General features: G+C 47.2%; 1 protein-coding gene across 11 annotated transcripts in view; it reads right to left on the bottom strand.

Annotated features, from left to right (window-relative positions):
* Positions 1 to 18,006, bottom strand: part of LOC118791878 (nesprin-1-like) — a 142,568-nt gene that overhangs the window by 55,221 nt on the left and 69,341 nt on the right. For all 11 annotated transcript variants that reach the window (XM_036549356.1, XM_036549360.1, XM_036549357.1 and 8 more), the window contains 20 exons: positions 17,525 to 17,692; positions 17,007 to 17,183; positions 16,353 to 16,499; positions 15,918 to 16,043; positions 15,515 to 15,691; positions 14,389 to 14,654; positions 11,914 to 14,074; positions 10,855 to 11,192; positions 10,039 to 10,183; positions 9,286 to 9,504; positions 7,505 to 7,773; positions 6,380 to 6,545; positions 5,908 to 6,063; positions 5,402 to 5,554; positions 4,975 to 5,157; positions 4,710 to 4,847; positions 3,795 to 3,980; positions 2,646 to 2,768; positions 1,651 to 1,833; positions 675 to 818 (listed from right to left, as the gene is read on the bottom strand). In XM_036549356.1, coding sequence (XP_036405249.1) covers positions 675 to 818; positions 1,651 to 1,833; positions 2,646 to 2,768; positions 3,795 to 3,980; positions 4,710 to 4,847; positions 4,975 to 5,157; positions 5,402 to 5,554; positions 5,908 to 6,063; positions 6,380 to 6,545; positions 7,505 to 7,773; positions 9,286 to 9,504; positions 10,039 to 10,183; positions 10,855 to 11,192; positions 11,914 to 14,074; positions 14,389 to 14,654; positions 15,515 to 15,691; positions 15,918 to 16,043; positions 16,353 to 16,499; positions 17,007 to 17,183; positions 17,525 to 17,692 — 5,625 coding nt within the window. The remainder of the gene's footprint in view (positions 1 to 674; positions 819 to 1,650; positions 1,834 to 2,645; positions 2,769 to 3,794; positions 3,981 to 4,709; positions 4,848 to 4,974; positions 5,158 to 5,401; positions 5,555 to 5,907; positions 6,064 to 6,379; positions 6,546 to 7,504; positions 7,774 to 9,285; positions 9,505 to 10,038; positions 10,184 to 10,854; positions 11,193 to 11,913; positions 14,075 to 14,388; positions 14,655 to 15,514; positions 15,692 to 15,917; positions 16,044 to 16,352; positions 16,500 to 17,006; positions 17,184 to 17,524; positions 17,693 to 18,006) is intronic.

Genomic DNA, 18,006 nt, shown 5'->3' with positions numbered 1-18,006 from the left:
CCTGATTAAGGCTAAATAATCTTAGATCTAAATCTGTGTGTCATTACCTTGTTTTTTTGGCAGTAATATGCACATTCTTACCAGCATTCTTACTGAGTATAAGTATTGGATATTAAAACTAAGAGCGAATTGTTGGGTACATAAACAGTTGCCGTGTTGTGGTAAAGGCATGTTTTCAGTAGCTGTTGTGAGGTATTTTCAAGAGTATGACAAAGTGTCTGGTAAGGACAATTCAGTCCCTATTTCCAAGCAGGTCATTAATTGACAGTAATATGTAATTGTAAGCATACTTCAAATCAAATATCTTCCATTTGGTCAAAGACAGAGCTTAAGTTCAACACAATCATCAGAATCAAATCACTCAATCAAGCAGGAATTTTTAAAGGTTTCACACAAAAATTTCATTTTCATACTAATGTGGCCGTAATTCAAAATTGTGCACAATTAAGCTACATTGAGAAATCATAAAGAAAGACAGTATAGCATGGTATGTGTGCTAAATGCTCAAACCTTCAGTTTACCGAACAAGAAGCTGGTAGCTTGGTATTAAAGGAACTTCCCAAGCACTGGCTCTCCAACAGTGATTTTCACATTCACGTACAAGGAAATCCATGTTGTTTTTGTATCCAGGAGAAAACAGGAGCGGGGGAGGGGAGGGGAGGGGCAGGGATTACCTCATGGTGGAGAATCTGGGCCTGAAGCTCCTGGATGTTGCTGGTGGAGACGGGTCGGTCCTGGATGACCCGGTGGGCCTCCTCGATCAGCCGCTGGAGGTGCCTCACTTCCTGTTCGTACTGCTCGTACTGCACCACGGCCTCCTGGGAGAGGACGCAAACGGCAGTCTCAGACCACAGTACAGGATGTTCTGCAGCTCTCTCCAGCACAGGCCCCAACTGTCACTGCTTTTGGGCAGGAGCGTCTGAATAAAGCATCTGTCTAAATGTTTCAGTTCAAGGTTCTCAGGGCCACAATCTTGTCTATTGTTGACTAAGATCATTAAAATGGTGTGTGTGTGTATGTGTGTGTGTGTGTGTGTGTGTGTGTGTGTGTTATGATCATTGTGAAGAAAGGGAAGCTGCATGTATAAAGTGTAATGTATAAAGACATTTCAACGTTCCCTCCATAACAATATACAGTACTGTGAGTCAGGCTAAGAAGCATTCAGTTAGCCTGACTAAATTTCCATTATGACAAAAGCCTATTGCATTTTCCACATTGTTACTGCACTGCAAGTACAGTCTTTACTGTATGTAGGGAATGCTACAGTACTTGTCACAGAGAGAACATTTACCATGAAAGACTCTGTACACAGCAAGAAGGAGCCTGCATGTATGTATGTGTCTATGTGATTGTGCTTGTGTTTGTCCTCTTAGAGTAAATACACGTGTGTATGTGGAAGCAGTGTAACATAGTGGTAAGGAGCAGGGCTCATAACCGAAAGGTTGCTGGTTCGACTCCCCACTGAGGCACCGTTGTTGTACCCTTGGTTAAGGTACATAACCCACAAATGGCTCAGTAAATATCCTGCTGTATGAATGGATAAAACTGTAACCTATGTAACTCACTTTGAATAAGAGCGTCTGCTAAATGCCATTAACGTAATGTAATGTATGCCCTGTGTGAGGGTGCAGCGTGACTGGCGCCCCCTACCTGCAGGATGTTGCACTGCTGGATGGCAGTGTGCTGCAGCTGGCTAGCTTCCTGCTGCAGGCCAAGGGCAGTGCGACAGATGGACAGGCTGGTCACCACCTCCTCCGGAATGCGCAGGGCGCTCTGACACACCTGCACCGCGTGCACCTGCTGCTTGAAGCTCTCCATCTCGGTCAGCAGGCGCTGAAAACAGGGGAGAGCTCACTCTTTGTCCATCGCGCAGACACATGAGCTCAGGTCAGCTGAATTGTTACGGTATTTTGCCAATATTTCGCCAGTTATGAAAAGACACAAACACACCCTACTCTCCCAATTTCCTAGGATGATTTGGATTTACAATACTTGCCTTTAGAAATAGCCATTTTAAACGGAAAGCAACATGTCAAAGGAATACTGGATCGTCAGTGGGAGAGACCTTTTCACATTTGCCCCCAAAAATCACAATGTGGGTCGGTGGTTAAGGAACTGTACTTGCAACTTGAAAAAGATTTCTCTGGTGGGGATCTATTGTTGTACCTTTAAGCAAGGTACTTAACCTAAATAATTTCAGTAGTTCTTCAGCTATATACATGTGTCAGTAAGCAAGCTGATACACAATGCAATAGCAGAAGCTGAAGACTCTCCTCTTCTGACTGCAACTCAGTTTCACCTCAATCCCTGCCCCCAACACCTGCTGCTTGTAGTACTTGCTGTTTATTTTATATGTAGTATTGCTATGTGTTCGATTCTGTGAACTCTGTGATCTTCTGTGACTGATGTATGGTATAGTATACTCAGCTTCCCTTGTCTAGTCAGGTTGCACAAGTTAACTTATGGTAGGGCTTGAATCATGTTATGCTCACATTCACTGGTCTGGGGGTGTTGTCAGTCTGCTCTGACACTGTTGCTAATTCAACCTGAATGGATACGTTTATGTTCTATTGTGCTGGAAGTCGCTTCGGATGAAAGCTAAATGATTGTAATGTAATGAAATGTAATAGCAACGTGTGCGGTACCTGTCTTTGGGCCAGTTGCTCCTTCAGACTCAGGCGGGCAAGATCAGGGGATGTGAGAGTGACCTGGGCTTGCTCCAGAGCTGCGTGCAGGGCCTTCACCTCACACTCAAACCTCTCCATGTCCTGAGGACAGAAGGTCAAAGGTCAGTAATGGCCACTGGTATCCATTATCAATCAGCAAATACATAATTATGCTGATGGTAGGGTTTCAGCTGCAATTTAAGGAAGTATCCTCAGAGACAGAATCGTAACTTACTGCCTTCTGCCGTTGAAATGGTTTGCCAAAACAACTGAACAGAGATGATTCAGTTTCTGTGTTTTTCTTCCTCTAAGGTGAAAATTTTGTATTGGCAAAAAGTGGCATACCGCATGTACAAACTAGCATTGTTCAAATATAGTTTGAGAGCTGCCATTTTATAATTACCCTCCTTTTTTCAGTACACTTCACGCTGTAGCCTGCCAATAATTTTGCATTGATTCCTCACAAGGCATTCTGCAAAGTACGCTGTGATACCTCCCCTGTTCAGACTGCAATCATTCAATCACATTATGTAAATTTATGGTCTTGTAAGGCTCAAGAATTTCACTTTTTGTTTTTCACTTTTGCAGATCCACATTTTCCACTTCCTAAATGTGTTAATTTGATTCTCACCAAGGGCATAAGGCTCTGCCAGAGGGTGTAGTACTGGAAACTGGAAATCTAAAACTGGATGCCTGCAGACAGACTTAGCACTGCACCATAATCTGACCCCCCCCCCCCCCCCCCCCCCAATTTTACAAACAGATAAGATTAAGAGATTGTAGCATACCCCTCAGATTCAAGGAATACATTTACAGGTGGTAAAAACTGAAATGTATTACTTCTTCCCATTAGTTAATTACAATGATTGGTTGTCACCTGAAAAGTTTATTATGAATCAATTGCAGGGAACACTTTGTTCACTTAGGAGACAATAGAAAATAATGGCTATAGGAATTTTGTGTGCTTGCTGTCCAAAGGCTGTAGGAAACTTGAATGCTGCTATAAGAAACGGTTTTCTGATGGTAATAAACAGCGTTCTGTTCTGTGAGAGCCCGTGTGCTGACTGCAGGAAAACACTGCAGTGACTGTGGGAGTCAGTGCGCTGGCTGCAGTAAACCCCGCCTTACCTTCGCCGCATCCTGCAGGCCTTGCAGTCGCGTCCTGACGCTCTGCTGCAGCTCCTCGGTGTGGCGGCTGAGCTCGGACACCTGCTGGCTCATGGCCTCCGTCTGCAGCACCTCCGACAGCACCGCCGCCTTCTCCCCCATCACCTCCAGGTCTCCGTGCAGCTCGTGTGACTCTCTCAGCACCGCCTGAGGCGGGGTGAGACAGGGAGCGAGGCGCTGAATGTTCGGGTTTCGGCTGCTGCTGCTTCCCACAATGACCTACAGACATCCTTGTAACATCTTGTCTGGGTTTCTGGCTGTCGCTTCCCTCGAGTACCATCAGTTGTACTTGCTTCCTAACCCTAGCCCTAACCCTAGCCCTAACCCTTACTCTAACCCTAACCCTAACCATAAGCAAAAGCTAAAGCAATCCCTAACCCTAACCCTAATCCTAACTGCCACCAGATGTATTTGCTTCTTGTTTGTTCATTGTCTCGTTTAGTTAACGTGTTACAACAGTGTCTAGTTAGTTGTGCTTTATCTGTTACGTAAGCCCTGCCTGTTCACTTGCTCACTGCTCAGTTTTGAACTGCCATGCTTTGTGTATGCACTCCTGCACTAAGCCTGCTTTTCTTCACTTTAAGATAACTTTGTTTTCCTATCACCAATCCTTTGTCTCTGAGTGATCTCTGCACTTGGATTCACCCTGCTCCCTGTTACACTGCATCATTTGGCAGTGCAAGTCTGAGAACTAAAATCACAGTTTCAGTTAATTACTGTTCTAGTCACTTAACCTTCTAAAGTGGTGAATACCAAACTACGTAAATGGATTAAAGTGAAAAACACAGTAAGATGTGTGTGGGTTTTCCTAGTCATTATGATTGAAAGGATTGAATAAATTTCTCTTAGAGTTTGTGAGTGCCCTGCATATCCCACCTGGTAGGTCCTGATCTGGTCCTGCAGCTGAGCCGCAGAGTTCCAGATGATGTTGCCCTTCACCAAGGCCGTAGCTTTCTCCGTCCAGCTCACAATGAAATCCAGCATCTCATTAAACTCGTCCAAATGTGAGCCCGCCTGGTGAAAAGAGACAAGAAAAAAAGAACGGGCTTTTACCAGTTGTGTTGTTAACATTTTGGACTTAATGGTGCCACAAGGTCATAAAATATCAGTGGAAGGGGTATGAGGTTGGGTCAGATCTCACCTTCTTCAGCCGGGCTGTCCTGTAGTCAGCTAAGCGGCCCGTGTGGTGGTGTATCTCGTTTAGCTTGGCGATGGCGTCACTCAGCTGCTTGGACAGGAGCGGGTGCTGCTCCCCGAATTCCTGCACGGCGCTGTCCAGCTCAGACAGAGTCCGACCACAGCTGTCCAGATCCTCGCACAGTGCCTGAGGGGAATAGCAGGGCACACTCACTTACTATCATCAGAGAAAACAATAAATAATACAGAAAATAACAGATAATTTCAAAGATGTTAGATGATAACTTTGAAGTGCCTACAGTTACTGTATGCGTTATACGCAGTCATATCTAGTTATATGAACAAAGAACAGTACCCTGGTTTTGTATGAATAACAGTGAACAGTGCAATGAACAATTATAGCACAATGTCTTGATCCATTGCCATGATACCTTAGTCTCCTCTTTGGCTTGAGCCACGTCTGTAGCTTTCTCCTTCAGCTTCATGGAGATGATCCTCATCTTTTCTGAGACGTCATGGATTCTGGAGCTGAAGTCCTCCTTAATGTCTCTGGTGTGTTGGATTTCTCTTTCTCTGGCTTGAATCTTGAAAGATCACCGCAGCAAGAAACACAGACATTTTCACATTTTGCTTGTATTGTCACCTGTAACCTGTATCACCTTCACTTTTTGAAAACATAACATTTTTTATCCCATTGTGGCAAAAAAATTGCACAGGGAGATAATCAGTACGACAGTGCCCCCTACAGGCCAAACACAGTAACACACAACAACAACAACAGTCACTAGAGGCTGCTCTTGTTCCATATCAATTTGTGGGAGGTTTTGCAATATGGGCTTGAAAATATGTGTAAGTAACAAAATCTCTTGCTGATGTCAAGTCGTGGGAGGTTTAGTCAGTGACCATATGAATGTGAGAGACGCTGGTGCTGGTTTACCTGGTCCTCAGTGGACCCCAGTGCCAGCGTCACTTCAGCCAGCTGCATGGAGATCTCAGAGGGCAGGATGGTGTACAGGTCCAGGTATTTGCTCTGCTGCTGCTCTGCAATTTTCTCCACATTCTGCCTGTGGGAGATCACTTCTCCATGTACGACCTGCGGACAAAAAGATCAAATAATACCAAATAACCGAAGATCAAAGGTCAAATAACAGTTCAAACAGGGTAATTGCTGTCTTGTTGAATGCCATGTTAATCGGCATTGCAGAGACAGATGTGGGTCATGGCCCATATTTGGGCTGGCGTCCTAGAGGGGTAGCACGCTTGAATGTCAGCTTACACCCTGACCCTTCATCACGAGACAGCCAAGCTCAGTGTACCTTAGTCCTGACTCAGGTGGATGCATTTTGCAGACTAAACGGGACACAAACTAAGGAGCACGTGTTGGTGGAGGTGGGGAGGGGCGGAAGCACCTCGAGATCTTGCAGCAGGGTGTCCACATCTGCGGTGGGGCTGAGCAGAAGCCCCCGGGTGTCCTGGATCCAGGTCTTGACCAGGGCCAGCTCCCTCTCCACCTCCTCCCGCTCCTTCAGCTCTTGCTGCACCTGCGCTCGGCTCTTCCGCACCTGCTGCAGGAGGCTGTAAGGAAGACAGTGGCCACGTCAGCATCACACATACACATCCCAGCATGCACTGCGCTCCGCACCGGCATACCCATGGATCCCTTCCCCCTCGACCGAAAAGGGAAGCATCAGCCTCTCTCTCTCAGCCTGCCAAATTCTGTGTCAATTCTGGGACGTGGCCAGCATTCGGTCACATCTGCTGTTAAACCCTCAATCAACAGGACTAAGGCAGCTGAGCTCCTCCTAGCAGCTGCACCAGTCAAATGCTGCCGCAGTGGTGTCTGTGCTGCTTTCAGACGCAAATTCTTACCAAACTCTTCACACACAAGCGGGTGAATAGCAGCCCTTTGAAATGCAGATACACAGCAATAACTGCACTCCTGCAGCACAATGTTCACTAACTCACGCTGTAGCCTGTGCTCTGCTTGCAGCGAAGCGGAGCAGAACTATTTAGGCACTGCCTGACTAATGATTCATTCAGATAAAATATCACACTCCCTCATACATCCCAAACTGTAGCCGCTATAAATGACATTGATCAACGTCTACTTTTCTTGTAGTGTAAGTAAAATTCAACATAATGTATCAGTGCATGTTTATAAAAGAAGTAGGGAAGTTGGAAACATTCTAAATGTTGGCAGACATCTGTTCTAAGACAGAAATATTACATTACAGTCCTTTAGCAGATGCTCTTATCCTGGGCAACTTACGTAGGTTGCAATTTTTACGTTATCCATTTAAACAGCTGGATATTTACTGAGGCAATTCTGGGTTAAGGACATTGCCCAAGGTACAGGATTAGTGCCCCAGAGGGGAATTGAACCAGCAACCTTTCAGTTAAAAGCCCTGCTCCTTACCACTATGCTACACTGCACTTTGCAGAACATCTCCCTCTCTCTCCATTTGGCAAAGGATAGGTCAGCTGAGGGGCATGTGTGTGTGTGTGCCTGTGTGTCTGTGTGCGTGTGTGTATACCTCTCATAGCGCTCTTGCACGGCGCGGATCTCCTGCAGGCTGGGCAGCTCGTCCTGGGCGTGGGCGTGTGCGGGCACCTCCACATCGCGGAGCAGGCTGAGGGCGTACTGGCGGAGCAGCGTGAGGGCGGAGTGCTCCCGCTCCACCTCCTGGCTGAAGGAATCGTGGTACTCCAGCAGCGTCTGCAGTGCCGTCTTGGAGGCCTTCTCCACCGCGCTGTCGGGCACGCGGCTCTGCAGGTCGTCCGCGATGGCCTTCACCTTCTCCATCTGAGGCACAGAGACCCAGCACAGACGCATTAAAGGAGCCATCGGCCAAAAACAGTTTCCTGCAGTTTCATGACAATCTCTCTACAATGCATACAACACATCTCTGCAACAATGCATATACCAAAAGTAGCAACATTACCATGCTACATAAGTCTACATAACTTCCATGCTCATATCTGTATTTTTACATTACTATAATTCAGCTGAACAGTTTTAGAGGTTGTATTGTGTCACACTTCTTTCTTAAGAGCTGCCTCTGTGATGATCTCAAGGACTGAGACCATCTCAGAGGACTACATGTCAGTACAGTACTGCTTTCTCCCTCACGTGCATTGCAAGATGCATTTCTCTGTGGTGACCACATGGTTGTGTAGTTTTACTAAAAAGCATCAGTTTCAAATTAGCACAAACTGCAGATTGGTTAACATTCATCACAGACAGCACACCACTTACTAATTTTTCTAAAGAAAGAATTACAAATATTTAATGATAACAGTGTGGAGAAAAAAGTAACCAGGTAGTGTTGGCTTTATCAGAACATTTTGTTTTGAGGTATCCAGATAAATTATCATCTTGCATGAACATTACACTAACACTCACTTGTACATGCGCGCACACACACACACACACACACACACACACACACACACACACACACACACACACACACACTCAAACACAGCTGTGTCAGCTTCCTGAGAACTAGTATAAGCCGGGCCAGGGTAAGGCTCTCTGCTTAGGCAAAATGAATTAAATTGATTCAGCAGGGAATGGTGTGGTATTGTGCGATATTAATAATGAACTGGAGAGTTTCTTCATAATCACAAAATTAATAATCCCAACTCTCCAAGGATTCATTTCTGCCTGATGATTTCTTTTCTCTTTTAAGTCCCAGAATGAGATTCAACAATGAATCGATCTTTTTTTAATGCTGCCGTGGCAAGAACTGGACTGTGAGATCATTAATACTTGTAGCAGTCCTTTCATGGACTTTCTTCCACTCCAGTGAGCATTTATACTTCCTGTTGCATGATCTCATTTCCTGTTTTTGCAGCGGGAGAATTATCTGAGCCTGAGTTGGCAGTACAGTCCTTTTCCCGCCTCTGCACCGATGACACGCCCACCATTACATCAGTGCTTCAAGTTTTCCCAGACCAAATCGGTGTGTGGTTTCTGGATGCTTAAGCTGGAGGAGTGACCTAATACTACAAAACTGTTACACTTCAACATTTGGTCTGAGCGGATTTGACTGAAACATGCTTCCACTCCCATGAATACCCTCAAAATAGAACAAAAGACTGAATGAAATCTCAAAATAATTACAATTTTAAGTTACTTAAAAAGTAACTGAAGTTTCATTCTCATTCTCTAATAATACTTTAAGGACACAAGGAAATAGAGCGAAATCTGCACTTGGGAAAACGTCAGTGTAACCTTCTGCCACTGAACCTCTGATGTACTCTGACCTGCACCTTTTCAAACGCGAATGATGACACTCCTCAGAGACCGTACCTTCTCTCTGAAGCTCCTCCACTCCATGGCCGTGTCCTCCAGCACCTTCTCCTGCCCCCGCGCCACGCTGCGCAGTCGCGTCCACCGCTGCCACACCGTGGACATGGAGCGGCTGATGGTGGCCTTGCTGGCGTCGCTCCCCACCTGCTCCAGCTGGGACGCCTGCTCCTCCAGGCCGGTCAGCTTCTCCTGGAAGCTGTTCACCAGCGCCACCAGGGACTGCAGGGGACGACAGGCATAGTACAACACAATGGGACCAGGGGACGGGTCTTTGCATCGCAACTTCACTGTTGGGTCAAATCAGTTCATGTCATATTGTACACAGCCAAGTGTGGTTATTCAGTAACATATTTTTAGCCATTGCCATCCTGAGATTTCCAAGCAGCTGAATGTGTGTATCTATATATACTGTAGGTATATGGGGTGATGCAAAAGTTACTGGTTATACATAGTTATCTATGCAGTTAGCTAAAGAACATCAACAATGTGCTTATGTACTTGCTTATGTTGTTTTTTGAATTTCTATGTATTAATAAAAATGTGTATATGTATAGTGAATTTTGCTTCACACTGTATCACACACACACACACACACACACACACACACACACAAACATATTTTGATTATTTCTGTGCTCTGTAAGTACAAAGTTTCTTACAACTTCCCAAATCTTGGCTGATGACATACCTGTCATTCCAAGACACTCTCTGGTTCAGTGTACAGAAACAAAGTCCACAAGACGAACCCCCTACCTTGTGGCTCTTCAGCTTCTCCTCGGCCTCTTGGCTGGTGGCTGCTTTGGCCGTGGAGAACTCTGTCAGCTTCTTCTCTGCCTCGTTCATTAGCTCAATGACTGTCTGCCTGGCTTCCTGGTACGAGTTCCACTGAGCCACACAGCTGAGGACACAACATGTGACAGGGAGGGCAGACCTTGCTTAGTGCCAGATGACACTGTCATACAGCTCAGAATCTGTTCTGTTTGAACACAGATGAAATTTAAACACAATTCAAAAATACTGGCTCCATGCTTTAAAAAAACTCAATAAAACAGAAAGTATACCACAAATCTTAATATTTTTTGAGGACATACTAGTTTAGAAGTGAAAAATACTGCAAAGAAATAAACCCACGATACGCATAGTGATATAAATAAGAATTTTGATACAGATGTTTGAGTTCACTTCCATAAAATAGCTGCATTACATGCTGACATTTTGCAATATCCTCTCATTTTTTTGTTTAGAACTATTTTGGGAACTATTCTGTTAAGTCATGATGCCTTAGTCTCATGTCTCATGATTACGTTCTGCCTCTTGAGGATGCCAGTTTGACTACATCCCCAGAAATTGGCTAGATATTATCAATGGTAACCACTGCAGGCTATAGATGTCAATGTTCCTGTCAAATATCCTAAACATGAGAGACAACATTATCGATTCAAATATTACTATGTGTACAACAGGGTTAGTACTCCTACAACCTTAAAGATACTCTCAGCAAAAGCCCATGGAATTTGGCATTAGCAGGGATCCCCCTTTGAGGGGGCTGGCTTTGGGGCAGGCTTGTACCTTTGCAGGATGTCCTGGTGACACTGCAGCTGCTCCCTGACCTCCACACTCCTCAGCTGTGCGGACTCCACGCTCTGTCTCAACTGCTCGTTGGTGGTGGGGTTAACAAGGCTCTCCAGCTGAGGGGGTAGCGCCTCCAGCTCCTGCAAGTGGCCCAGGAAATTCTGCTCGGTGGACATGATGTCCACCTGCTGCCGGAGGCACTCCTCGTAGTTCTCCACGTCCACGCCCAGGCTGGCCTGCTGCAGGAAGGCCACCGCGTCCTCCAGCCACTCGCACGCAGACTGCATGGTGGAATGGTACTTCTGGCACAACGACAGGGCCTGCTCCAGCGTGATCTGCAGAACAAGAGGTTCGGGACAGCAGAAAGCTAAACTGGTGGATTTTGCATTGCTGTATAGCAGGTAAATGTAAAGTCTGAATGTACACCTCAATGCAGTGTTCCCAAAACCTGGTCCTGTGGGGTACTCTGTGTGTGCAGGTGTTCATTGCAGCTGAACTGTCAATTTGTTAAGTTGGGCCTAGCTGTTAAATGAATCCTGACTTGGACTTGCCATAAATTAACAAGTATTAACTCTTCATTACAGATGTGGGCTGTCAAAAATGCCTTTTAGTGCCTGGTTCTAAGAGATAGACACATATTCATTGCTCCATTTGTTCACTTGTTGATTGACTGCTTGACTCATTCTGTTCAATTAATTTACATTTGTGCAAATTAGTAGCACAGACAGGTACTCAATTTTATTTATAAAGAGTGATTAGTCTTTCCATCAGGCTTAGACAATTAATTAAACAAGTAAGGTAATTTGACACAAGCACTCTAAATTTTAAAGAAAAAGTGTTGAATTAACAATGTAATTGCATCTTTTTATTTGCCCACAAATTTCTTCCACAAACAATTTGTGGCAGATTAATCAGCCTTCAGTTAATAGCTCAATTAAACCAAATTATTTGGGAGTTCAGCTGGAGTGAAGACTAGCATACACAGTGCACGCTCAGGACCAAGCGTACATTTTCTTTGGGAACCTTAATTTGAAAGACTAAGGTGGATAAACTTGCCTGTTTGGCACTTAGTGCTTGCTGGACATCAGCCTCCAGCTTTGCCATCTCCTCCAGGCTGGTATCCACATGGGCAGGGACCAGCTCATTGGCATTGGTGTATTTCTGCTTTTCCCTGCTGCTCAGGGCAGCCACGATTCTCAGCCTGGACTGCACCTCCTCCTGCACGATCTGCTGCTTCCTCATCTCCTCCTGCACCCTCTCCACCTTCACGTCCAGCACGACGGCCACGCCCAGCTCATCTCTGACCTGCTGGAGCCAGTCCAGGGTGCGCTTGACCTCTGTCTGGAAGTCCTTGCTCTGCACAAAGCGGTTCTCGCACTCCACTATGAGCTCCCCGACCGCAGCCTGCAGGGACTGCAGCTCCTCCTGCCACAGGTTCACCTGCTGCCTGGAGGCCTCGTGGGCTGCCTGGTCCACGTGAGGGGCCAGGGTCTCCATCTGCTCCATCAGCCTCTTCAGGCGGGAGCTGGCGCTCTGCAGAGTCCCAGCCAGGGAGTGGTAGTTCTTCAGCCTCTCCTCGGCCGACTGAGTCTCCGCGTTGACTTTGACCAGCTGCTCCTTAGTGGCCTTCAGCTCGGAGTCAAGCTGCGTGGCCATGGCTTTGTGGTCTTCGAAGGACTCCAGGGTGTCGCCTAAATGTTCTATCTTCTGCTCGATGAGCCTCTTCAGCCCATTGTAAAGGCTCACCAGCATGACCATCTCCTCCGGTCTCCAGGGCTGACCGGTGCTGCGAAATGCCTCTTTTTTCTGGTTCAGTTCACTCACTGCAAGACCCAGATTTGTCAGATCTACCAGGAGAGCTTTGTAATCATCCTGTAAGTTAACGACTTCCTCCGTCCTCAGGCCCACGGGTTGCTTTCCCAAGATAGTGAACTGCTCCTCAAGTTCTTTCAGAGCTTTATGCGTTACTTCAATAAAGGAGGCATACTCTTTGCGCCCAAGAATGGCCTGTTGGATTTTTTCCCGCTTTTCTTTAGCCAAAGCCAAAATGCTGTTGTATTGTTGTGGGAGGGCATTCAGCTTTTCATCCAAATAGCAGTGGTCCACTTCATTTAGAGTGGGGAGTATCTCTTGACCAGCTCTCTGGACAATGAGAAGGAGGTTTTCATATTCTGTGGCTTGCTCTAATATCTGTTGATATTTTGCAAGCTGCAGGTTCAGCTCTGTGTCACCGTTCATAAGGTTGATTTCAGGAAACGTCACAATGTCGGCCTGTTTCAGCCACTGACAGGTTTTGTCCAGGTCCACCTTGAAATACTTCCTGGACACCAGGGCTTTCTCCAGCTCCTGCAGCCGCTGAGTGCACTTCTGCAGGGCAGTCTCGAAGATGTTCTGCAACTCCTGCAGCTTGGTTAGAATCTCCGTCTTTTCGTCCTCCGTGGCGTCCTTCATCAGGTCCCTCCCCTGCGACCACAGCGAGGTGAGCTCGCTCTGATACGTCCGCAGGCTGCTCTGAACGTTCCGGCACGTCCTCACCTGCTTGCTGAGGTCGTCGGGCAAGAGGGCGATGTGCTCTTCTGCTAGCGCCTTCCGCTCGTTCTGCTGGACCCACGCGATGGCCTGGCCGACCGCCAGCAGGAACTGCGTCCTCTCGGTGAAGGCCTTGCTCAGGTACTTCCTCCTCTGGACCACCTTGGCGCCCAGGGACTCCACCTCGGCCTGGGTGTCTGAGATAAGCTGCTGCAGCCGCTGCCGTTCATTCAGGCCCAGGTGGGCCAGCACCCTGTCGGCGTCCGTCATGGCCTGGGCCAGGAGCAGCTGCTTGGCCTCCAGCTCACTACAGATGCTGAGGTGGTCGAAGAGGAAGCTCTGGGCCAGCTCCGGAGGGGGGCTCATCTTCATGGCCTCTGACAGGGCCGGCTGCTGCTCCTCGGCCCACTCACGGGCCTCCCTCAGCCTAGACTCCACCTGGTTCATGTCCTCCAGCATCAGCACCGAGTCCTGGATCTTCCTCTGGATCAGGCTCTCCAGCTGGACCCAGCGCTGCTCGAAGTGGCCCACCTGCTCCTTGACCAGCTCCTTGTCGTCCAAGTTCAGGCGGTGCATGACCTTCTGCCTGTGCTCCCTCAGGTCATCCAAAGTGCCCCTCTGTTCCTCCAGGGCAACGGCCAGCTTCCTGAGAGCCTCCAAGTGCTCAGAAGAGCTTTCTGTGTCCGTTCTGGAGAAAAAAAAACAGAATTAATGCATTTTAATGAAGTAGTAATGAACACGAAAACTTGCAATGATGGTGAAAAGTAATTAGAAAAAACTAATAAAAAACAATTAAAACCGAATTAAAGCAGAAATTAAAGCCAAGTCAGACCATGAAAAATTGTGCTAAGCCTTCCCAATTAAACAAAAAAAATTATAACGCCTATCTCATAGTAATTGCAGTGTGAGGGAGCAAACAGATCCCTAATTTAGCTGCGAAAAATTGACAATTAAGTATAATTCTGTGGTGTTTTAAAATCTAGGAGTAGTAGGTGAGCCTACCTGGCCAGGTTGTCCCACTCCTTGGACACCTGGTCGAACAGTACTTCCACCGCGCTGATGCAGTTGTGGTAGTCCCTGGTCCGCTGCAGGTCCTCCTCCCTCTGGCTCAGCAGCCTGTTGGCCTGGTGGCATAGATCCAGCCAGGTGTGGCTAAGGCGCCCGATCTCCGTGTGCTCCGGGGAGTCCTGGCCCTCTGTCAGCCGGTTCACACTCTCCGTCATCCGGGTCAGGATTCCCTGCTTGGCCTGCAACTGCTGGTTGAATTCCTGTCAGGGTGAATAAACAGGGCTGGATTCAAAGGGTTCAGTCTATCAAGGCATTTCATTCGACTGAAGCCATGCCACAGTCTGCCTGAGGGGCACGGACACAAGCTTCCGACAGTCTGCTCCTTCAGGTCTGCTGGTTTACTGTAATCAATAAATCTGGATCCGATGGCAGTCATTACCTCCCCAAACAATAAGGGGCCTGTAAGACTCTAATTAGCCAAATGAGCGTTAATGAGTTATATTCTAGCAGAGTGGATTTTTTTTCTTTTGCAGGCATATTAGCATAAAGCATCTGACTGCAATTCTAATCCTTTATGCAAATTCTGAGCACGGGCCAACATGCCCCTCCCATTGCAGGAATTTCCAACAGGCTCATCATGTATGAAGGCGCAGGTCCAAGACAGAGAAAATGGCAGACCTGTCTCCTTATCTCAGGAGGGGCAGTTACTCTGAGGTACATAGAGGACGGGTCACCAGGGACCTCATACACACTGAGGTCTAGAACATTTTGCTTTCTCTCTGAGGTGGTGCCTGATAGAATAACTTACTTATTAAGAACAACGCACAGTGCACTGAGGACGACTATATCGCTTAAACATGTCTGTCTTTTTTTGCCTGTCGTCAAGAAGAATCCATTGATTACATTTTATTCTGAAAGCTGACCATTTTGCATTTTTATTTTTTGGTGTCTCTTGTGCCTGTGTGGTTATCAAATACTTAAAGAATTTCTGCCCAAGGGCTTGTTTTTGTTTGCAAAAACAACAGAGCACCATACGTCTTATTAAAAATAAAAATGTTGTGAATCTACGGCCTCATTCCTGGGCTGTGGGCCCATGAACCCATTACCCCTGCTGCCTTACCTTGGCCTGGGCCAGCATGTTCTGTGCAATCTTGGGCTCCAGTTCGGCGGGCCTCCTGTTGAGGCTCTGCAGCTGCTGCTCCAGGTCCTGGAAGTGGGTCACCAGCTCCACCTTCTGCTCTCTGATCTCCTTCCAGCTCTCCGCCAGGTCCTGGGATCTTGACATCCTTTCCTCTATCTGGATGGACCACAACATTAGTTAAGCTTTTATCTGTACCAATGTTACCTTACGGATGAAGGGCTCAGACAGAGGACAGCTGCTAGACTGGCCTCCTGTATGAGAGGCTTATAACAGGATTTGCTACAGAATGAATTAAACTCAAGAAGTATCAAGTAATATCCAGGACTGGGTTGATATTGTGTGTCTCAATCAATTAATCAATCAATCGATGTGTCTGACTCACCATGAGCTTGATCTGTTGGATCTCTGCTGCTGTGCTTCTCACTGTCTCATTAGACAGGTCACACACTGAACACACGAGATCGAGGTAGGTGCTGGCCTGCTCCTGCAGAGCCCTGTCGTGCTTCACCTGTACAGGTAGAAACACAGATCCAAACTCCATGATACTCATCGTCCAGGATATAGAGTTTGGTGTCTGCTGCATTCTTTATTACTGTATACATATTATAAGTAGTACTTAGGTTTATTGTGTGCCAACATAACTCAACATGGCTCTTCCTCAGATTATTGTTGCCCACCCAAACATCTTAAGCATCCTTGGCAAAATTTATTCAACCTAATCTGATCCTGCGTCAAAAGCTGGTGGAAGTGAATGGAACATCTCATTAGGACATTGACAAAGGGTCATAAAGTCTGATGGACCCCCTGGGTTACAGACCTGTTTGAGCGCCTCCTGCTGGCTGAAGGGGGGCTGAGCATGCAGCAGCAGCTCCTCCTGTACGCTGGAGAGCCACGTCTGGCACTGCTGCAGTGTGTCCTGGTGGCTGACGTGCTTCTGCAGCTCGCGGTCCAGACTCTGGTACACCTGCGCGCACACACACACACACACACACACACACACACACACACACACACACACACACACACACACATACATACACACACACACACACACACACACATACATACACACACACATACATACACACATACACACACACACACACATATACACACACACACACACACACAAGCACACACACACACACACACACACACACACACACACACACACACATACACACACACACGCACACACACACACACACACACACAAGCACACACACACACGCACACACACACGCGCACACATACACACACACACACACATACATACACACACACACACACACACACACACACATACAAGCACACACATATGCAGGCACGCACACACACACACACAAAAAGACAGACAGACTGAGTGAGTCACCTCTCCACCCGCACAGACGACAGAGTTGAAAACAACATGAGAATGTGATTGGCAGTCTGGACTGGCCGGCGGGGGCGGGTTGGCGATAGGGGCGCTCACACGCTGGGCTGTGCTACAGATGGCGGAGTAGCTGTCTCGGGTGCCCTGCTGATGAGCCTGGACCTGCTGCCCAATCTTGGCCTGGAGATGCTCCGCACAGCTGCCGACAAGGTCGTCTCCTTTCTCCTTCAGACTCGTCAGCCGCTCCTCGAAGCCCGCAATCTCCTCCATTATGGCCTGAGGGAAAGTCACACATTCATGCACTGGGACTGTATATGCTGCAAAGTCCAGCAGTGTATTGACATTAAGCACAAAGGTTGGGGTCAACTGACTGTTTTTTTTCTTTGCCGATTTTTTATAAGTAAAATAAAATCATCTGAATTTAAAGGCCTCATCATGTGCTGCATAGTGCATAAGGTGGATGTCTGAATATGAACATGATTCAGACGACACAATGCGATCCACAGATGACTCCACTGCAAGTGCAGTGGTGGTAGAAAAACAGGGAAAAACAGGGAACAGGGACCACTATTTGAATGCCGAGCCGACGTGTTTGCGCCCCCCAAGTGAGCGGTCACCTTGTGTCTGGCCAGCTGTTGCGTGGCCACCTCCAGGCTGCCGCTCTGCATGGAGTCCGAAGTGACCAGCCGGCTGGACATCTGCAGGAGCCACTTCTCCACCTCCTGGAGCTCGCCGTTGTAGGACTCGTGCTCCTTCACCCTCTCCGCCAGGCTCCGCACGTGAGCCTGCCGAGGCAGAGCAACGCACCGGGGTGTCAGAGCGTTCATCAGCAGCGTGAAAAACGTCACCGCGACGCGCTGAACAACGCGGACAACTGAGGATGTGTGTGTGTGCTTCTCTTTGGTTCTGACCCTTGTGATTTACATTTACACTGATTCATTTGGCAGACACTTTTATCCAAAGCAACTTACAAGTGAGGCAGAGTACAACACAAGCAGAAAACCATTAGGAGTCAACAATATTAGAAGCGGGATGAGTGTTTCTAACAAGTTAGAGAATCTTGTAATTCTACAGTATAACTGTGGTGACAGAAAATGTG

Source organism: Megalops cyprinoides, chromosome 17 (genome assembly GCF_013368585.1).
Source record: "Megalops cyprinoides isolate fMegCyp1 chromosome 17, fMegCyp1.pri, whole genome shotgun sequence".
In the NCBI taxonomy this organism is placed as follows: domain Eukaryota; kingdom Metazoa; phylum Chordata; class Actinopteri; order Elopiformes; family Megalopidae; genus Megalops; species Megalops cyprinoides.
Note: the sequence above shows the minus strand (reverse complement) of the source record. Positions and strands in the feature narration are given on the sequence as shown.